Source organism: Bufo bufo, chromosome 1 (assembly GCF_905171765.1).
Source record: "Bufo bufo chromosome 1, aBufBuf1.1, whole genome shotgun sequence".
Lineage (NCBI taxonomy): Eukaryota > Metazoa > Chordata > Amphibia > Anura > Bufonidae > Bufo > Bufo bufo.
In genome coordinates this window covers 173,940,839-173,963,077 of record NC_053389.1, presented here as the reverse complement: position 1 = coordinate 173,963,077, position 22,239 = coordinate 173,940,839, and the positions used below count along the sequence as shown (strand labels likewise).

Here is a 22,239-nt window from a genome sequence, read left to right as displayed (position 1 = left end):
AGGTGACAAAAAATTGTTTATTTAGCACAGTTTAATTTTTTTATTTTTTATGGTGTTCATCTCAGGGGTTAGGTCATGTGATATTTTTATAGAGTCGGTCGATAAGGACGCAGCAATACCTAATATGTATACTTTTTTTATTTATGTAAGTTTTACACAATAACAGCTTTTTTAAAACAAAAAAAATGATGTTTTAGTGTCTCCATATTCTGAGCCATAGTTTTTTATTTTTTGGGCAATTGTCTCAGGTAGGGGCTCATTTTTTGCGGGATGAGGTGACGGTTAGATTGGTACTATTTTGGTGGAGAAACACCTTTTTGATCGCATGCTGTTATACTTTTTGTGATGTAAGGGACAAAAAAAAAAGGGTTTATTTAGCACAGTTTTTATTTTTTTTATTTTTACGGTGTTCATCTGAGGGGTTAGGTCATGTGATATGTTTATAGAGACAGTCGATACGGACGCGGCGATACCTAATATATATACATTTTTCCCCCCCTATTTTTTACCAATTTTTTTTAACTTTATTTGGGGAAAATTATGTTTTTGTTTATTTTTACTTGAAACTAAATTTTTAGGGGGGAAAACTTTTTTTTTTAACTTACTTTTTTTACTTTATTTTTTGTCCCACTTTGGGACTTGAACTTTTGGGGGTTTAATCCCTTTACAATGCATTCCAATACTTCTGTATTGGAATGCATTGGCTGTATGAGTAATACTGTGTGTATTACTCATACAGCTTCCGGCCTGTGAGATCCTTAGGCATCGCGCTGCCTTCCATGCCATCGGGTCCCCCCTACAGCCGCAGGGGGACCCGATGGCACCGCCGATCGCCGCCGCAAACCGCAGGTAAAAGCCGCAAACCGCAGGTGCCTGCTCAATGATTTGAGCAGGCACTGGGTTCCGATCACCGCCCGCCGGTGATCAGAAATGCACATGACATACCGGTACGTCATGTTTCCTTAAGTACCAGGACAACATGACGTACCGGTACGTCATGTGTCCTGAAGAGGTTAAATAGGCAGCTGGGCTCAGAAGCCAGGTCTCTGTGTTGGGATATGGGAGCCTTGTTTCTGGATGAAGGCTTGCTACCTGTTTGGCGTGAAAACAGGTTGGTGCTGCTATGGTCAAAGACTCTGAGGCAGAATTCCGTCATGGTGTGAATTACCACCAACACCGCAAGGTGACCTTTTGTTTGATTATGACTGCTTGTTTTGTCACTTGCATAAAGCGTGAATAAAACACTGAACTGTTTGATCAAAAGAACTTGTTGTTGGCTTTATACTGCGCCAGCTAATCCTGTCTACCAGAGCGAAACCCCACTATGTATATATATATATATATATATATATATATATATAAAAGACATCTTAGATGCACAATATTTGCTGACAGTGAATGAGCTGGGCTCGTTGCCTCCTGGCTGAAGAGGACCAGATACTGCAGGATCCTAGTAAAGTGCAGAGATGTGGGATTGGCAGGAAACTACAGTCCCGTGTCTATTGATTGGTCACTGGCCGGCCAGGATGTTTTCAGAGATAACATAGGCTTTATATTCACAGATGACTGAGACTTTCTTTGTGGATGAGTCAGAGGATTTACTTACAGTTGACTGTAACTTTAACCCTTCGGACGTCTGGGGAAGAGACATCATTGGCAGCGCTGCATTCGTATACCCCAGACTGTTCCCGTGTGATTCCTGTGATTTCCAGATATTCATCTTCACTCATAAAGCCATGTGCTGTAAGAGAAGAACGTATGTGTTACATGTCACCAGAATGTTCTGCTGTCCATAGCTCCATAATAGGAGGCAGCAATCACGGAGACGTCACATTTATATAATACAGGGCAGCGGGATGTGACCAGAGACTACACTGCCATAAACAAACACGGAACGTGGGCATGAGCAATGCACTTTTCTCAGCGTCAAGACTGATCAATGCGTTAGATAGGAAGGGGTTAACCATCCTTCATCATGTCACCCCTTCTCTCGCTGTCTGTCAGGAGCGGACAAGGTAATTCTAGGTTAGGAGCTCGGAGCGGAGCTGGGAAGTAGATGTTCTTGTGCTATAAAAAGAAAGATTGGGGAAATAACAACCTCTCTTAGCATTTCTGCTGCTTCCGTCGTCTCATATTTAACCCTTTGTCAGGAGGCAGCGTTTTGGTGTCTGCCTCCAGAGCGAAATAGAGACTGATCGAAAGGCAAACTGATGCATTCTGAGCGGATCCTTTTCCATTCAGAATGCATTAGGGCAAAATTGATCGGCTTTGGACCACTTCTGAGAGCCCATGACGGATTTCACAAACAGAAAGCCAAAAAGCGAGTGTGAAAGTAGCCTAAGGAACAAAAATGCAACATAGTGCCAGGAAACACCCTCATATCACACCTATCATCCCCAACACTACAACACACTAGAGCCTAAGGTTCTCTAAGTTGATAGCATCCATTACCAGAAATAACCTATACATGGTCCCAGATGAACCAGCTTTTATGTGAAAACTCGTCGGGCCACTTGAAAACAGCTAGTACAAGATCAGCATAGGATTTGGACAGGGTTTTAGCAACGAAGAGGTAGGGTTGCCTCTGTCGGAGCGACTGCTCTGCCTGTAGGCAGGGGTAGTAGAAAGACGCTCTAGAGAAAGAATATGGTGATCCCAATTGCCATCATTTTGCTGGACCCCATTGACAAAGTGTACTGCAAATAAGACGGGCTGGATAACCCTATATTTAGATATCTGAAATCATTGTACTTTCCGACACACCCATTACCCCGTAACCCACCGACTGTCGCAAGATCCGCCCAAAAGGGGAGGGGTTCTCCCCTATTTAAACTGCAGAGAGCGGCAGCCGTATTACGGCCACCATAGCGCCGATGCTATCGCCTCACCACCCGAGGCATAGGGCACCTTTATGTTTGTCTGTCCTGTGCTTAACCTAGCTCCTGATGAGCCCTCATATGGCGAAACGTTGAGCTGAAAATTAGGTTTAGGCCGAATGCACACGGCCGTGTTCCGCGGCCGAGAGCGGTCCGTGGTATGCCGGGCTGGATTCCTGTTCAGAGCAGGAGTGCACGGCGCCATTGGTTGCTATGACGCCGTGCGCTTCATGCCGCCGCTGCTGTCCAGTAATACACTCGTATAGATCATACGAGTGTATTACTGTAGTGCAGCGGCGGCATGAAGCGCACGGCGTCATAGCAACCAATGACGCCGTGAGCTCCTGCTATGAACAGGAATCCAGCCCGGCATACCACGGACCGCTCTCGGCCGCGGAACACGGCCGTGTTTCTTCTAGCTTTTAAGTAGCTTTTTAAGGGAATGTCCCACAGGATTGGCGCATGGCAAATGTGGTGCCAATATTCAAAAAGGGCCCAAAAAGAGAGCCTGGAATCTATAGGCCGGAAGGTTTAACATCTGTTGTGGGTAAACTGTTTGAAGGTTTTCTAAGAGATGCTATCTTGGAGCATCTCAACGGAAATACGCAAATAACGCCATATCAGCATGGCTTCATGAGGGATCGGTCATGCCAAACTAATTTAATCCGTTTCTATGAGGAGGTAGGTTCTAGACTTGACCACGACGAATCAATGGATGTTGTATATCTGGACTTCTCCAAAGCATTTGACACTATAAAAAGTTAGTATATAAAATGAGAATGCTCGGACTGGGAGAAAACGTCTGTATGTGGGTAAGTAACTGGCTCAATGATGGAAAACAGAGGGTGGTTATTAACGGTACACACTCAGATTGGGTCACTGTCACTAGTGGGGTACCTCAGGGGTCCGTATTGGGCCCTATTCTCTTCAATATATTTATTAATGATCTTGTAGAATGCTTGCATAGTAAAATATAAATTTTCGCAGATGACACTAAATGGTGTAAAGTAATTAACACTGAAGAGGACAGTATACTACTACAGAGGGATCTGGATAGATTGGAGGCTTGGGCAGATAAGTGGCAGATGAGGTTTAACACTGACAAATGTAACGTTATGCACATGGGAAGGAATAATGCAAGTCACCCGTACATACTAAATGGTAAAACACTCGGTAACACTGACATGGAAAAGGATCTAGGAATTTTTATAAACAGCAAATTTTTATAAACAGCTGCAAAAACCAGTGTCAGGCAGCTAATGCCAAGGCCAATACGATAATGGGTTGCATCAAAAGGGGCATAGATGGCCGTGATAAGAACATAGTCCTACCACTTTACAAATCGCTAGTCAGACCACACATGGAGTACTGTGTACAGTTCTGGGCTCCTGTGAACAAAGCAGAGCTGGAGAGGGTCCAGAGGAGGGCAACTAAAGTAATAACTGGAATGGGGCAACTACAGTACCCTGAAAGATTATCAAAATTAGGGTTATTTACTTTAGAAAAAAGACGACTGAGGGGAGATCTAATTACTATGTATCAGGGGTCAGTACAGAGATCTATGCCATCATCTATTTATCCCGAGGACTGTGACGAGGGGACATCCTCTGCGTCTGGAGAAAAGAAGGTTTGTACACAAACATAGAAGAGGATTCTTTACGGTAAGAGCAGTGAGACTATAGAACTCTCTGCCTGAGGAGGTAGTGATGGTGAGTACAATAAAGGAATTCAAGAGGGGCCTGGATGTATTTCTGGAGTGTAATAATATTACAGGTTATAGCTACTAGAGAGGGGTCGTGGATCCAGGGAGTTATTCTGATTGCCTGATTGGAGTCGGGAAGGAATTTTTTATTCCCCTAAAGTGGGGAAAAATTGGCTTCTAGCTTCTACCTCACAGGGTTTTTTTTGCTTTCCTCTGGATCAACTTGCAGGATAACAGGCCGAACTGGATGGACAAATGTCTTTTTTCGGCCTTATGTACTATGTTACTACTAAATGAACTTTGCACGATATTCCAATTTTTCGAGTTTCACCTGTATATACAGAATAAGAGCAGATACTGAGAATTACACCCGGTATACAGGGCAAGAGAAGTGGTACTGTGCAGTGTCCACATATACAGAATACGAGCAGATACTGAGAATTACACCCAGAATATAGGACAGGATTAGGTCTCATGCACACGATCGTTGTGTGTTTTGCGGTCCACAAAATGCGGATCCGCAGAACACGGATGGCGTCCGTGTGCGTTTCGCAATTTGTGGAATGGCACGGACAGCCATTGATATAACTGCCTATTCTTGTCCGCAAAACGGACAAAAATAGGACAGGTTATATTTTTTTTGCGGACCACGGAACAGAGCAACGGATGCGGACAGCACACACTACTGTCCGCATCATTTGTCGCCCCATTGAAATGAATGGGTCCGCATCCAAGCCGCAAAAACTGCGGCTCGGATTCGGACCAAAACAATGGTCGTATGCATGAGGCCTAAGTGGTACTGTGCAGTGTCCATATATACAAAATAAGACCAGATACTAAGGATTACACCCAGTATATAGGGCAGGAGATGTGGTACTGTGCAGTGCCCATATATACAGAATAAGAGCAAATACTGAGAATTACACCCAGTATACAGGACAAGAGAAGTGGTACTGTGCAATATCCATATATACAGAATAAGAACATATACTTAGGATTACACACAGAATACAAGAAAAATGGTACTGTGCAATAACCATACATACTGAATAAGAGCAGATACTGAGAATTACACCCAGTATACAGGACAGGAGAAGTGGTACTGTACAGTGTCCATATTTACAGAATAAAAGCAGATACTGAGAATTACACCCAGTATACAGGACAGGAGAAGTGGTGTGAGGAGCTACTGTTCCTTTCCTGTTGTGTGTGAGGATCGGGAGGTTTACCAGCGCTTTGTTTGCCGGGGGAATCTGTACCCTTTCCCCAGGGGGTGGCAGTTTCTCCCGGTATGGATCCCCGGGCCTCCGGATGCCGGCATTCATCACCACGTGCCGGTAGCCGCCACGGAGATGCGCAAGTGGATGGCCTCCAGGACTGGAGACCTAGGCTTAGATACCTCGGCGCTACTGGAGGTGAACGACGATGCACCTATGAAGACACCGCAGCAAGCGGCCGTGAGGTCGCAAGCAATGGAGGGCAGCTCCGCAAGTGCCGCGGGCAGGAGGGGCCCCGCTACTAGGAGTGGCCACGATCCCTGCAGTGAGCGCAATGGACTACCAGGAGAGGTTCGGAGGGGTCCCAGGGGGGCAATCAGCCTGGGATCCTCTCTGGACTCCTCTCTAGACAATTTGAATCGGCACCCGAGAAAGCAGGCTGGAAGCCAGGGGAAGATGGTACCTGGAACACAAGATTTGGAGGCGGACTCTCTACCTTGTGGCCAGGGGAACCCCTCAGACCTGATTGCGTCTGTCTCCGGGAATGTAAGTGGGTCTGGGGGAAGGCTAATGGTGGAAGTCAGGCAGCTGGAGTCCCCGGTGGGCAGACTGTATTTTGGGGATGAGGAGGTCCCTGAGGATGAGTTGGTGAAAATCAGAAAGGAGAAAAATAAAACTGTGAAAGAAGAAGTGCTTAGATTTGTGCCTTTTGAATATGCTGCTGTGCCCAGCCCGATTCCTGTAGTGGAATCAGGTCAAACAGTGCAGGAGATTGATTCTAAGATAATGACAGGAGGTGCCCCCCTTTATTGTAGTGATATGGTGGTCACAAGAAGCGCAGGGGGTAAAACCCCAAACAGTGTGGCGGACAAGGAGGTGAGGAGAACGGACAAGGTTGTAATGATTGCGGTCAAGGTTCAAGGTAGTGGTGCTGAGAAAGAGGAGAAGAAAACATTAGAAACTGATAAGTGTCAAAATTATGAAAAGACCATTAAAATCAGTGGAAGGTGTAAAGACTTTGGAACCTGGGGAGAACACTGTGGTCAAGCATCCCAGGACTGTGCGGGTCACGGAGGTAGTGGGGGGTGCGGAAGATGGGGAGTCCCCTGCAGGTTTTGCGGGGGGCACCTCAGGGCCCACCCCAAGTAATACCACGGTCTCTTTAGGGAACCCAACCAGTCCAAGGTTTCGGGCGGGGGTGACTTGCAACGGCGCCTCCTGGAGGCCCTAAAAAAAGAAACAGGGACTTCCATACAGGTAGAGGGAGGGTCAGTTGACCTGGCTTTCTAGACAGAAAGGTATGGTTTTAGGGCTTCCGAGAACAAAGGAGGGGTGAGACCGTATGGACTCACCCCACACCGGGGAGGGGCCGTAGGATTGTGGCCCGTCTCTATTATAGGAGTAAGGAAGCAGCAGCTCCTTCTAGGAAGACTGTTGTGGAACTTCTCCTGGGGGCGGGGTTTGTCGCGAATGACATCTTTGCGCTCATACATCCCTACAGCACCGCTATGTTCGACGTCAGCTTTGTTAGGCCCGAGGGTTTGGAGCTCTTCTGGTCTACTGTGAAGGCAGTGACCGTTTTGACCTGTAATGAATCACTGTCTAGTGTGGACATCAAGACTTGGCTTAGTCGATATGGTAGGGTTGGGCAGTTCCCCGCCAAGGTGCTCGATGAGCATGGCATCTGGTCAGCGTTGAGCTGTTTGATCGGGGCAATTCTGTTGCTCTTATTCCCTCCTCTGCCTTCATAGGAAGGGATAGGATTATGGTGTTCTATAGAGGCCAGCTAAAGGTCTGTCACAAGTGCGGCAGTCCCACCCACTTCATCGCACAATGTGATGTTCGCATGTGCGCAAAGTGTGTGGACAATGGTCATCATGCCACATCTTGTAGGCAGATCCGGTGCAACCTCTGTGGGAACCTAGGTCACCTGTTTAGTCGCTGTTCGCTTGCCGTCGCCAACAGGGTTCAGGGTTGGGCTCAAGATCAGGCAGGCACTAGCCGCGAGGCTGGGTCTGTGGTTGCGGAGGAGCCTGCTGCCGGGACTGAATTAGTTGGTGAGGGGACGAGTGCTGGAACTACTAGCGCTGGAGGAAGCAGACAGGATCCGAAGAAGCAAAGGCCATCCAGGATCAGGCGGCAAGAACAACGCCGCAAGGATAAGGAACAGGTGGCAGCTGACACTTCAGCTGGTCTGGCTGAGTGACCCGGGGTACAGCGACGATGGGGAACCAGAGGCCCAACCTGTGGAGGCTAACCCATCCGCCAACCCTGTCTCCTCGTACGGCGAAAGCCTGGACGAGGCGGCAGAGCGTGGTTGGAGGGTAGGAGGAACAAGCGGAGTAAGAAGAAGAAGAAAGGAGAGGGTCGTAAGCCCTCTCTGGAGTGGGACCCATCTGTCCCACTCATCCTCGACCAGAGGCCTAAGGAAGGATCAACTGGGTCCCCTCTGGTAGAAGTCTCTAATCGGTACCAGGCCCTTGACGAGGATCCCCCAACTGTTTCAGCTGGGGAGGGGAAGATGTGGTGCCCGAGGGTGCGGGGGCTTCCTCGCAGGCTGCCGGGCCCTGTACTGTAGGGGGTAAATTACCTTCTGGAGGGGGGCCAAGCCTGGAACCTGGGGCAAAAAGGATAGTATGGATGTCTCTGTATGTTTGAAAAGACAGAAGGAGTGTGATGGTTCAGATTAAAATGCTGATGGTGGGGTGGGGAAAAAGAAGGCTATCTAACTCAATCATCAATGATGGCGGAACTCACCCTGTTGACACTGGCAAGCATTAACGTTGTCAGCATTAAATCAGAACATTACCTGGCCTTTGATTTTTTTCAGCCTTATTGAAGTGATATTTTGTTTCTGCAAGAGACCTGGTTAACAAGTACAGCTCTGCTGGCAATAGCCAAGCGAGAATGGCAGCTAGGTCCGTCTTTCTGGTCTCTTGCGGCCGAGTCGAGTAGCGGGGTGGCGGTACTTTTTAAGACCGCCGAAAGAGTGTAATGCAGGAGGATAATCAAGTTAGAAATGGGAAGGTGCCTGATTTTAGATGTCCTCACGGGGAGACAAGAATTGAGATTAATAAACATCTACGGCCCACAGAGTAAGAACTTCTCCTGGGGGCGGGGTTTGTCGCGAATGACAAGTGTCTCCTCATGAGGATTAAGCCTTTTCTTTTTACCAGCCGGCAAGTGATCTTTGGAAGGGGACTTCAACAATGTGATGAGGCCCTGTGATAGGGGAGGCTCCAAAGGTGGGCTGGATGCTGATAGCATTGTGTTGTCTAGGATAGTTGAGGATACTCGTCTGGTGGACGCCCATTTACGGCATAAGCCAGACAACGTGGATTTCACCATTTCATCAGGGAAATCGTAGGTCTAGAATAAATAGGTTTTATTTAAAGGAGGAGGCTGCTTTCTCGGCTTTAGAAGCCGTGGAAGTGGAATTCTCCGACCACTGTTTGATTATTTTCTCTTTGAATGTTGCAGAGACTCCCTGTATGGGCAGAGGAATGTGGAAGCTGAATTAGTCTCTCCTGGAAGAAGTGACAATAAGACAGTCCTTTGAGGATTTCCTTCAGAGCCAGGAACCTTTGGTGGACCTCTGCAACAGTAAGTCGGAGTGGTGGGAGATATTCAAAATAAGGACGGTGAGGTTTTTCCGTGAGCTTTCTAACCTCAGGAGCTGGGACAGATACTGTCTGTACCAGGAACAGAGGAAGAAACTTGAAAGGCTAGTTTCGTCGGGGGGTAGCCGTGAGAATATCTCTCGTGTGAAATCCTTGCTCAAGAGGTGTCAGTACGATAGATACGCCTCTTTGGTTGCTGAAAGGGATTTCGGTAAGTACCGCTCACCCAACCCCTTTCGAAACTGTAAGATGACAGTAAAAAGTAAATTCGTGGTAGGCCTGGTCGACAGTACGGGTTCCCTGAATAGGTCCAAATCAGTGATCCTGGAGGTCGTCAGGTCTTTCTACTCTCACCTCTTGGGTAGAAAGAGCTGGATCGAGACAGTTTTTCAGCTTTCTTGGCTGAAGCTATTCCCAAGGCAGGAATAGACCCCTCTTTTGATGTTTTGGCAGAACCTATCAGGCAAGAGGAAGTGGGACTGGCCATTGATAGGCTTAGGCCCAAGAAATCGCCAGGTCTGGATGGCTTAACATTCGAGTGGTACAAAGCTTTCAAGGAACAATTAGTTCCTCTTTTGACTGAGGTGTTTAACGAGTGTCTTACCTCGGGCACTCTGCCAAAGTCAATGGGTAAGTCAGCCCTGATTATTCTGTCAAAGGGTAAATATCCATCCCGCATTGTGAACTGGAGACCCATATTGCTTCTCAATGTGGACAGGAAGATTCTGGCAAAAATACTTTTCTGCAGATTGGTGAAGTTTGCACCGAGACTTCTTTATGAGGCTCAGCACTGCTCTGTTCCCGGCCGGAGCACTTTTAGCGCCGTTCTCAGTGTCAGAGAAGCCGTGGAGAGGGGCAGGGCGGGCTTTTGGAAAGGGTTTCTGTTATCTTTGGACCAGGCGAAGGCTTTTGACCGGATGAACCATGAGTACCTGTGGTCCGTTCTCTTGTGGTATGGTCTACCCGGGAGGTTTGTAGACTGGTTAAAAACTTTGTATAACCGGTATCTTGGGTAGGCAAGATTCATATAATTAAAATGGTGGTACTCCCAAGACTTTTGTATTTATTTAGGACTCTCCCTGTCCCAGTCCCCTCGGCCGATCTAAAATCCCTACAAAAGGATGTCATGAAGTTTAAATGGGCTAACAAAAGACCACGCATTTCTAAGTCCACTATGTGTAAACATAAATCCCAGGGGGGTCTATCTGTACCAGACTTTCTGAAATACTACAGAGCAGCGAGACTGGCCCAACTCTTTCTAACACATTTAGATAGGAAAAAACAGCCACTATGGGTTTCTTTAGAGATGTCTAACATGGTGCCTTATACTTGGACAGCCTTGATATGGATGGCTCCGTCCCTGCCGTCGACTGTCCGCAGCACATCCCTTCTATCACATTATTCATTGTTACTCTGGAGGTCAGTCCGTTTCAAATATAAGCTGCAATCTACACCATCCCCGCTGACCCCGATATTCGGCAATCCGTCGTTTCGTCCAGGCTTGCATTCCCCGTCCTTCCACTAGTGGACCACTAAGAATCTCTGTATGCTACATAAATTCCTCCGTAGAGGTACCCTAGAGTCTAAAGGTGATTATTTTGGGGAAACATTCTCCTCCTGACAGAGAACTTTTTAATGTTAATAGAATTTTCTCCTTCTTAAAGTCACTGGTTGGATCAGCCCAAAACCTAGATTTTGTCCCTTTTGAGAGAATGGTCACATATTCCCTATACAAACAAGGCCTTCTGTCTAGAATATATGGATTTCTTGACGCTCACCCAGAAGGGATAAAACTACCCTATATGTTGGCCTGGGAAAGTGATATGGGTCCCTACATGGTTCCAAATATGACAAACGCTTACGAAAGGTTCCTGGCAGGTCACCTTAGCAGAAACCTCTATAAAAATTTTACATAGGACATACATGGTGCCAGCCAGATTACATCAGATGTATCCGGAGATTTCCCAGAAATGTTTTAGGGGATGTGATGCGGATGGTACGATGCTACACATTTGGTGGGGTTGCCCTGTAGTGAGGTGGTTTTGGGACCAGATCTGCTCACCGATTGCTTCCGCCTTAGGTTGTAGGTATTTGGCTACGATCCCTCTTTGTTTATTGGGCGATAAGCTCTCAGGATTGTCCATGCCCAACTTCAAATTGTCACAATTTATCTTGCTAGCTGCAAGAATCCATGTCGCTTTCAAGTGGCGCACACCCTCACTTAGCAAACAAGCGGTTATAGATAGGATTAACAAATTGCTTCTGGACAGATACGGTCAATGTCTTTGAGAAAGTCTGGGAACCTTGGATGTCGTCTTCTTTCTCTGTGGACCTCAGATACACCTTCACGCTATAAAGTATTTGTGCAAGATTGTACAGTTACTTGCTGTATTTACCTATATCTGGAACAATTGATCCGAGTTGTTTGTTTGTTTTTTGTTTTTATATATTTATTTTATTTTGTTTAATGTTAGATCTCCTCTGACAAAACATTATGATAATGATCTGTAATGCAGTATTGATTTATAATGTTTTCTTTACTGTAACTTCTCTTGCTTGAATCACAAAACTTCAAATAAATGATTTTTGAAACTAAAAACTTTGTATAAAGGGGTGGAGAGTCTTCTGTTGATTAATGGTTGGTCGGGTCGAACTTTTGAGGTGGCTTCTGGTGTGGGATGTGACTTGGCGCTGTTTCCACGGTAAGCTACAGTCAGGTCCATAAATATTGGGACATCAACACAATTCTAACATTTTTGGCTCTATACACCACCACAATGGATTTGAAATGAAGCAAACAATATGTGCTTTAACTGCAGACTGTCAGCTTTAATTTGAGGGTATTTACATCCAAATCAAGTGAACGGTGTAGGAATGACAACAGTTTGCATATGTGCCTCCCACTTGTTAAGGGAACAAAAGTAATGGGACAATTGGCTTCTCAGATGTTCCATGGCTAGGTGTGTGTTATTCCCTTATTATCCCAATTACAATGAGCAGATAAAAAGGTCCAGCGTTAATTTCAAGTGTGCTATTTGCATTTGGAATCTGTTGCTGTCAACTCTCAAGATGAGATCCAGAGAGATATCACTATCAGTGAAGCAAGCCATCATTAGGCTGAAAAAACAAAACAAACCTGTCAGAGAGATAGCAAAAACATTAGGCGTGGCCAAAACAACTGTTTGTAACATTCTTAAAAAGAAGGAATGCATCGGTGAGCTCAGCAACACCAAAAGACCCGGAAGACCACGGAAAACAACTGTGGTGGATGACCGAATAAATCTTTCCCTGATGAAGTAAACACCCTTCACAACAGTTGGCCAGATCAAGAACACTCTCCAGGAGGTAGGTGTGCGTCAAAGTCAACAATCAAGAGAAGACTTCACCAGAGTGAATACAGGGGGTTCACCACAAGATGTAAACCATTGGTGAGCCTCAAAAACAGGAAGGCCAGATTAGAGTTTGCCAAACGACATCTAGAAAAGCCTTCACAGTTCTGGAACAACATCCTATAGACAGATGAGACCAAGATGAACTTGTTCCAGAGTGATGGGATGAGAAGAGTATGGAGAAGTAAAGGAACTACTCATGATCCTAAGCATACCACCTCAGTGAAGCATGGTGGTGGTAGTGTCATGGCTTGGGCATGTATGGCTGGCAATGGAACTGGGTCTCTTGTATTTATTGATGATGTGACTGCTGACAAAAGCAGCAGGATGAATTCTGAAGTGTTTCGGGCAATATTATCTGCTCATATTCAGCCAAATGCTTCAGAACTCGTTGGACGGCGCTTCACACTGCATATGGACAATGACCCAAAGCATACTGCAAAAGCAACCAAAGAGTTTTTTATGGGAAAGAAGTGGAATGTTATGCAATGGCCAAGTCAATCACCTGACCTGAATCCGATTGAGCATGCATTTCACTTGCTGAAGACAAAACTGAAGGGAAAATGCCCCAAAAACAAGCAGGAACTGAAGACAGTTGCAGTAGAGGCCTGGCAGAGCATCACCAGGGATGAAACCCAGCGTCTGGTGATGTCTATGAATTCCAGACTTCAGGCTGTAATGGACTGCAAAGGATTTGCAACCAAGTATTAAAAAGTGAAAGTTTGATTTATGATTATTATTCTGTCCCATTACTTTTGGTTCCTTAACAAGTAGGAGGCACATACGCAAACTGTTGTAATTCCTACACCGTTCACCTGATTTGGATGTAAATACCCTCAAATTAAAGCTGACAGTCTGCAGTTAAAGCACATCTTGTTCATTTCATTTCAAATCCATTGTGGTGGTGTATAGAGCCAGAAATGTTAGAATTGTGTCGATGTCCCAATATTTATGGACCTGACTGTATATGTAAGGGACAATGTAAAGTGTAGAAACTCTGAGGAAAGGGGTTGTCCCTGGGAGGAGTGTAGTAACCTGCTGGAAACCATGGACCACTTCTTACTTCATTGTCTCTTTAATATAGAGGTGTACAAAAGGGTGGAGGCTTCCATCGGTTGGCCTAGGCTGGCCGCCCTGTCCTATGCAGAGTGGGCCTATGGGGCTTTCAAAGACCTTGGTGGGAGGGACCGTCGCACTTTATTTGTAGTTAGTGCAGTGGTTAGGCACCACATCTGGTGTGCACGGTATATAGTGTCAACAAAGAGTCGCAAAATCCTCCCGGTGGAGACGGTATATAGGAACATCATGGGTGACCTGGTGAAGGTACGCTCTCTTGAGTACAAAAGGTGGGGGGACCCCAAGGCCTCTCTTCTGTGGAGGGGCTTCTGTTTTGGGGTTCCTTAGCTGAGTAGTACTCTTTTCCTGGATGGTGGGCTGATATAGCACACTCATAGGTTTTTGTTTTGTTTTGTAGTAATGTAAGTATGGAAAGGCTGACGGGTACCGAACCATAGCTGGTTTAGGTGTAATAGTATTGGTTTATGGTATCTATATTGTATCTATATAGGTATGTTTTGTATTATGTTAGTATTATGTTAATATTATATTATTATATTAGTATTGTTACGTTTATAGTGGGGTTTAGTTAGGTTGGGAGGGTGGCTGGGAGGGAGGAGGGAGTGTATATATTTTTCTGTTCTAAATATATATATATATATATATATATATATATATATATATATATATACACACACTGCTCAAAAAAATAAAAGGAACACAAAAATAACACATCCTAGATCTGAGTTAATTAAATAGTCTTCTGAAATACTTTGTTCTTTACATAGTTGAATGTGCTGACAACAAAATCACACAAAAATTAAAAAATGGAAATCAAATTTTTCAACCCATGGAGGTCTGGATTTGGAGTCACACTCAAAATTAAAGTGGAAAAACACACTACAGGCTGATCCAACTTTGATGTAATGTCCTTAAAACAAGTCAAAATGAGGCTCAGTAGTGTGTGTGGCCTCCACGTGCCTGTATGACCTCCCTACAACGCCTGTGCATGCTCCTGATGAGGTGGCGGACGGTCTCCTGAGTGATCTCCTCCCAGACCTGGACTAAAGCATCTGCCAACTCCTGGACAGTCTGTGGTTGATGGATAGAGCGAGACATGATGTCCCAGATGTGCTCCATTGGATTCAGGTCTGGGGAACGGGCGGGCCAGTCCATAGCATCAATGCCTTCGTCTTGCAGGAACTGCTGACACACTCCAGCCACATGAGGTCTAGCATTGTCTTGCATTAGGAGGAACCCAGGGCGGTATGGTCTCACAAGGGGTCTGAGGATCTCATCTCGGTACCTAATGGCAGTCAGGCTACCTCTGGCGAGCACATGGAGGGCTATGCGGCCCTCCAAAGAAATGCATAGTATTGTAGGTTCTATTGTAGGGTTTAGTAATGTGTTTCGTTTCTGTGTATAGCTATTGTTATGGCCTTTTGTTATTTATTTACAAATTAAAAGAGTCCATATATACAGAATAAGTGCAGATACTGAGGATTACACCCAGTATACAGGACAGGAGAAGTGGTACTGTGCAGTGTCCATATACAGTCCTGATCAAAAGTTTAAGACCACTTGAAAAATGGAAAAAAAAATCATATTTAGCATGGCTGGATCTTAACAAGGTTCCAAGTAGAGCTTCAACATGCAACAAGAAGAAATGGGAGTGAGACAAAAAAAAATTTAAAGCATTCAATTTAATGAAAACAAATAAACTGAAACAGGCTATTTTTCAGCTGATCAAAAGTTTAGGACCACACCTCCAAAAAAAAAACTAAACCCCCCCAAAACAGAAATCCAACTTCCAAACATGAACTGATGTAAAACATGTAATGTGTAGCTCCGCCGTTATTGTTTATCACTTCCAAAATTCGTTTCGGCATGCAAGCGTTTCCATGAGGTGAGTGGGGACATTTCTCCAAGTGATGAAGACGGCCGCACGAAGGCCATCTACTGTCTGGAACTGTTGTCCATTTTTGTAAACTTCCCTTGCCATCCATCCCCAAAGGTTCCCAATTGGATTTAGATCAGGGGAACACGCAGGATGGGCCAAAAGAGTGATGTTATTCTCCTGGAAGAAGTCCCTTGTCCTGCGGGCATTGTGTACTATAGCGTTGTTCTGTTGAAAAACCCAGTCGTTACCACACAGACGAGGGCCCTCAGTCATGAGGAATGCTCTCTGCAACATCTGGACATAGCCAGCAGTCGTTTGACGCCCCTGCACTTCCTGAAGCTCCATTGTTTTCACTGAAGGAAAAAGCACCCCAGACCATTATGGCGCCCCCTCCACTGTGGTGCGTAGAAAACATCTCAGGTGGGATCTGCTTGTCATGCCAGTAACGTTGGAAACCATCAGGACCATCAAGGTAAAAAAAAATCTCATCAGAGAATAAAACTTTCTTCCACCTTTGAATGTCCCATGTTTGGTGCTCTCTTGCAAAGTCCAAACGAGCAGTTCTGTGGCGTTCAAGGAGACAAGGTCTTTGAAGACGTTTTTTGTTTTTGAAGCCCTTCAGTCTCCGATGCCGTCTGATGGTTATGGGGCTGCAGTCAGCACCAGTAAGGGCCTTAATTTGGGTCGAGGATCGTCCAGTGTCTTGACCGACAGCCAACTGGATCCTCTGGCTCAGTACTGATGAAATTGTTTTGGGTCTTCCACTTGACTTTTTTGTTTCATAACCCTCAAGATCATTTAAGAAATTCCAAATGACTGTCTTACTGCGTCCCACCTCAGCAGCGACGGCGCGCTGTGAGAGACCCTGCTTATGCAGTTCAACAACCCGACCACGTTCAAAAAGGGAGAGTTTTTTTGCCTTTGCCATCATAACGTGTGACTACCTGACAGAAAATGACAATGAATCCACATCTTTGCACAGAGTTTGGCTTTTAAAGGCATGTGGTCCTAAAATTAGCATCAGCTGAAAAACAGCCTGTTTCAGTTATTTTCAATTAATTGAATGCTCAAAAAATGTTTTGTCTCACTCTCATTTCTTCTTGTTGCATGTTGAAGCTCTACTTGGAACCTTGTTAAGATCCAACAATATAAAATATGATTTTTTGCCATTTTTCAAGTGGTCTTAAACTTTTGATCAGGACTGTATATAGAATAAGAGCAGATACTGAGGATTACACCCAGTATACAGGACAGGAGAAGTGGTACTGTGCAGTGTCTATATATACAGAATAAGAGCAGATACTGAGAATTACACCCAGTGTACAGCACAAGAGAAGTGGTACTGTGCAGTGTCCTTATATATAGAATAAGAGCAGATACTGAGAACTACACCCATTGGGACAAGAGAAATGGTACTGTGCAGTGTCCATATATACAGAATAAGAGCAGATCATGAGAAGTACACCCAGAATTCTCCAGAGAATTGTATAGTCAGTTTAGATACTTTATTCTGGTGAAAGGTCCTCTTTAAAGGCAAAATAATGGCAACCGTGGGCGGGTGTGGCTTGGATGCGTGCTGCGTGTCTGACTGTACCCTTATAATATGCAGTATATGAATTCAGTAAGGTTATAGTCACATGCTTGTTCGATATTTTTGATGGAGAAACAAAAGGTATACTGAGGTACACTGGTCCCACAGAGGCCAAAAGGACACTCTTTTGGCTTCTGTCAAATAAATGGGGCCTATGACTTATGTGGCAGGAGTTTTGCAGTGGATATGGACACTGTAAACACACTTTGAATTGAACCCGACTTCCAGAACAGGTTTCATTAGGGCTCATGCACCGTATGTTTGGTCCGCATCCTGGTCCATTCATTTCCCGGCCTCGCAAAAATTATAGAACATGTATTCTTGTTTGTTTTGTGGACAGAAATAGGACATTTCTATTGAAGTGAAAAAGAAAATGGCAGCACACACATGGCCAGGATCCGTGTTTGTGGACTGCAACATACTTACGGTGGCGTGCATGAGCCCTAAATGCGATGGGTCTTCTACAGAAACCTTTTACCAGAGGTAGTACGGCTTTCAAACATAGGGCTATCACGCAATGGTGTCACAGCAGTCACATGACCTCTCTCCACTGTAGGGGTGCAATTTTGGCCGATATGTTGACATGACATTGCGGGAAAGTGCTGCATGAATATCGGTGCCAGGAGCAGAGCAATTGATGGAGAAGAATATTTATATGTAATGTTTTACATAAATCTGCCTGGTGCGCGGCGTCAACGATGTCAGATTAAATATGCAAATGGAAGCACCTTGTTTATCTTGTGAGGGGATGTGTAACCTTCATACACGGGATCTAAGCCATCACTGATCACAACAAGATAACTGTAATCTTCCCTAAGCAACTCAGCCAAATTACAGATTGTTTCCTCCTGCGCGGCGTCTCTGGTGATAACAGCCGCGTGTTCTGATTACCTGAGCAGGGATCTCTGACATGTTATTCCAATCATTTACATCCAGGCAATGGATATGTAAATGCTCCACAGCTACTTTACGTATACACTCAATTCTAGCCTAACCACATGGAGGGGCCCCCACCGAGTTCAGAGAAAATCTCGAGTCAATCATAACGTAACTGGCCTCCCACATAAGGGACAACCCCTGCCCCGGACATTGCGCGGTTCCTTAAAGCTCATGTGCATTTATGTAAACCCCTTTTTCATTGCTTCCGTCCACACAAAATAAAAAAATAAGAAAAAAAATAATTCTGCCAATAGTCGTCAGTATAAATCTCCTGTTGTGTATCTACTGTTCTTGTGCAAACCTAAGTTTCCGTTACAGCCTGCAACAAGTCTGTAGTAACGAAGTTCAGGCAGAAGGAGTAACATAAAAGGAGATTTTTTAATAAGTCCCAAAATTGCTTAATTTTTCATAAACTTACACAATCTACAGCTTATATATAGAGGTAAATACATCACTAACCCTGACATATCCTATATTATACTCCAGAGCTGCATGCTCTATTCTTCTGGTGGAGTCACTGTGTACATGCATTACATGACTTATCCTGTACCGATCCTGAGTTACATCCCGTATTACACTCCAGAGCTGCATTACATATTCTGCAGGTGGTGTCTCTGGTACATACATCATGTTATTAATTTTGTAGGGTTCCCAAGTTACTGTCACGACCGCTACCCCAGCAGCAGTCGTGTCGCACCAGACGGAGGGGAAGGGGGACCCTTGGCTACGGATGGGAATAGTATGGCCACCCCTGACTAACCCTAAGCTGGCACCTGTCTGCCCTGATACCCTAGACGGGGTGTGAACCCGTGCGGCGAGCAGGATGCCTAAAACCCTCAGTCACCCTAACAAGCCTAGAGTGGGGAAAGGCCGATGGGAGCACTAGTCACCATCACTCATGTCTAGGAGAACAGCAGGGGAAGACAGCAACAAACAAACTATATCAGAGATAGACTTATCCAGTCACGAGCAGAGAAGGCGATCCCAATCACGACAGTCCACGCCGGACAAGAGCTCCACTGCAACACCATCAAACGATCTCCTTCAAAGGTCAGAATAGAACTGGAAGTAAGGACTATATCTGGCAATGACTGCAAGTGAAAGTGAAACTAATATAGTAGCTGGGAGTGGCAGACAGGACTCACCTGAGAAGGATGCCTACAAACTCCCAGTCAGGACAAAAAGGTTCACAAGGCAAAACCCAGATGACATACCCTGAACCACGGAGCAAACTCACAAGCTATCGCGAGTAGCAAGTCGCTGCGACCTTCTCCTCCCAGACCTGTCTGGATCAGTCACAGTCGTGACAGTTACATCCTGTATTATACTCCAGAGCTGCATTGATTATTCTGTAGGTTATTGCTGGAAACAGCCATACAGTCTAAAAGTGAATATACAGTACCTGGTGCAAATAAAGCATTTCCCAGAATGCAAATCACCTCTATGTAGACACATGAGAAGGAGGCCTCCCGAGAGTAAATACTTCCTAGTGACCAGGTGAGCTACAAGAATTGTTCATGTAACTCCCATAATGGTGACTCAGTATCATCATGTCTTATATAGCCTTTAGAAATTGGGTCTTGAGTGAGAGCAGCTGAAGTCTGGTCTTGTTAAAGAGCTTATTTTATGAACTTTCAAACAAGACCAGGCTCACATCTGCAGCTGATAAAGGGCTAAAAAGAGCTTAAGAGTTTAAATGCACTTTAGTCACCTGAGTTGTGCGCCAACTACAAACCGGAGTCCAAAAAAGTTGGGACACTATACAAATCGTGAATAAAAACTGAATGCAATGATGTGGAGGTGCCAACTTCTAATATTTTATGCAGAATAGAACATAAATCACGGAACAAAAGTTTAAACTGAGAAAATGTACCATTTTAAGGGAAAAATATGTTGAATCAGAATTTCATGGTGTCAACAAATCCCCAAAAAGTTGGGACAAGGCCATTTTCACCACTGTGTGGCATCTCCCCTTCTTCTTACAACACTCAACAGACGTCTGGGGACCGAGAAGACCAGTTTCTCAAGTTTAGAAATAGGAATGCTCTCCCATTCTTGTCTAATACAGGCCTCTAACTGTTCAATCGTCTTGGGCCTTCTTTGTTGCACCTTCCTCTTTATGATGCGCCAAATGTTCTCAATAGGGGAAAGATCTGGACTGCAGACTGGCCATTTCAGTACCCGGATCCATCTTCTACGCAGCCATGATGTTGCGATTGATGCAGAATGTGGTCTGGCATTATCTTGTTGAAAAATGCAGGGTCTTCCCTGAAAGAGATGACGTCTGGATGGGAGCATATGTTGTTCTAGAACCTGAATATATTTTTCTGCATTGATGGTGCCTTTCCAGACATGCAAGCTGCCCATGCCACACGCACTCATGCAACCCCATACCATCAGAGATGCAGGCTTCTGAACTGAGCGTTGATAACAACTTGGGTTGTCCTTGTCTTCTTTGGTCAGGATGACATGGCGTCCCAGATTTCCAAAAAGAACTTCGAATCGTGACTCGTCTGACCACAGAACAGTCTTCCATTTTGCCACACTCCATTTTAAATGATCTCTGGCTCAGTGAAAACGCCTGAGCTTGTGGATCTTGCTTAGAAATGGCTTCTTCTTTGCACTGTAGAGTTTCAGCTGGCAACGGCGGATGGCATGGTGGATTGTGTTCACTGACAATGGTTTCTGGAAGTATTCCTGAGCCCATTCTGTGATTTCCTTTACAGTAGCATTCCTGTTTGTGGTGAAGTGTCGTTTAAGGGCCCGGAGATCACGGGCATCCACTATGGTTTTACGGCCTTGACCCTTACGCACAGAGATTGTTCCAGATTCTCTGAATCTTCGGATGATGTTATGCACAGTTGATGATGATAGATGCAAAGTCTTTGCAATTTTTCGCTGGGTAACACCTTTCTGATATTGCTCCACTATCTTTCTGCGCAACATTGTGGGAATTGGTGATCCTCTACCCATCTTGGCTTCTGAGAGACACTGCCACTCTGAGAAGCTCTTTTTATACCCAATCATGTTGCCAATTGACCTAATTAGTGTTAATTGGTCTTCCAGCTCTTCGTTATGCTCAAATTTACTTTTTCCAGCCTCTTATTGCTACTTGTCCCAACTTTTTTGGGATTTGTTGACACCGTGAAATTTTGAATCAACGTATTTTTCCTTTAAAATGATACATATACTCGGATTAAACGTTTGATCTGTCATCTATGTTCTATTACAAATAAAATATTGACATTTGCCATCTCCACATCATTGCATTCAGTTTTTATTCACAATTTGTTTAGTGTCCCAACTTTTTTGGAATCCGGTTTGTATATTTACTTCAGACATACATTCAAAATCTACAATAAAAAAAGGGAGGGTTTTTCCATGTTTTTAATGTGATTGCTGGGGGGTATACACTGCTCAAAAAAATAAAGGGAACACAAAAATAACACATCCTAGATCTGAGTTAATTAAATATTCTTCTGAAATACTTTGTTCTTTACATAGTTGAATGTGCTGACAACAAAATCACACAAAAAAAAAAATGGAAATCAAATTTTTCAACCCATGGAGGTCTGGATTTGGAGTCACACTCAAAATTTAAGTGGAAAAACACACTACAGGCTGATCCAACTTTGATGTAATGTCCTCAAAACAAGTCAAAATGAGGCTCAGTAGTGTGTGTGGCCTCCACGTGCCTGTATGACCTCCCTACAACGCCTGTGCATGCTCCTGATGAGGTGGTGGACGGTCTCCTGAGGGATCTCCTCCCAGACCTCGACTAAAGCATCTGCCAACTCCTGGACAGTCTGTGGTGCAACTTGACGTTGGTGGATAGAGCGACACATGATGTCCCAGATGTGCTCAATTGGATTCAGGTCTGGGGAACGGGCGGGCCAGTCCATAGCATCAATGCCTTCGTCTTGCAGGAACTGCTGACACACTCCAGCCA

At 44.9% G+C, this 22,239-nt stretch overlaps 1 protein-coding gene across 5 annotated transcripts in view; it reads right to left on the bottom strand.

Annotated features, from left to right (window-relative positions):
* LOC121001232 (protein CEPU-1-like) overlaps positions 1-22,239 on the bottom strand; it is a 785,191-nt gene that overhangs the window by 20,954 nt on the left and 741,998 nt on the right. For all 5 annotated transcript variants that reach the window (XM_040432206.1, XM_040432213.1, XM_040432231.1 and 2 more), the window contains one exon: positions 1,607-1,741. In XM_040432206.1, the coding sequence (XP_040288140.1) occupies positions 1,607-1,741 (135 nt within the window). The remainder of the gene's footprint in view (positions 1-1,606; positions 1,742-22,239) is intronic.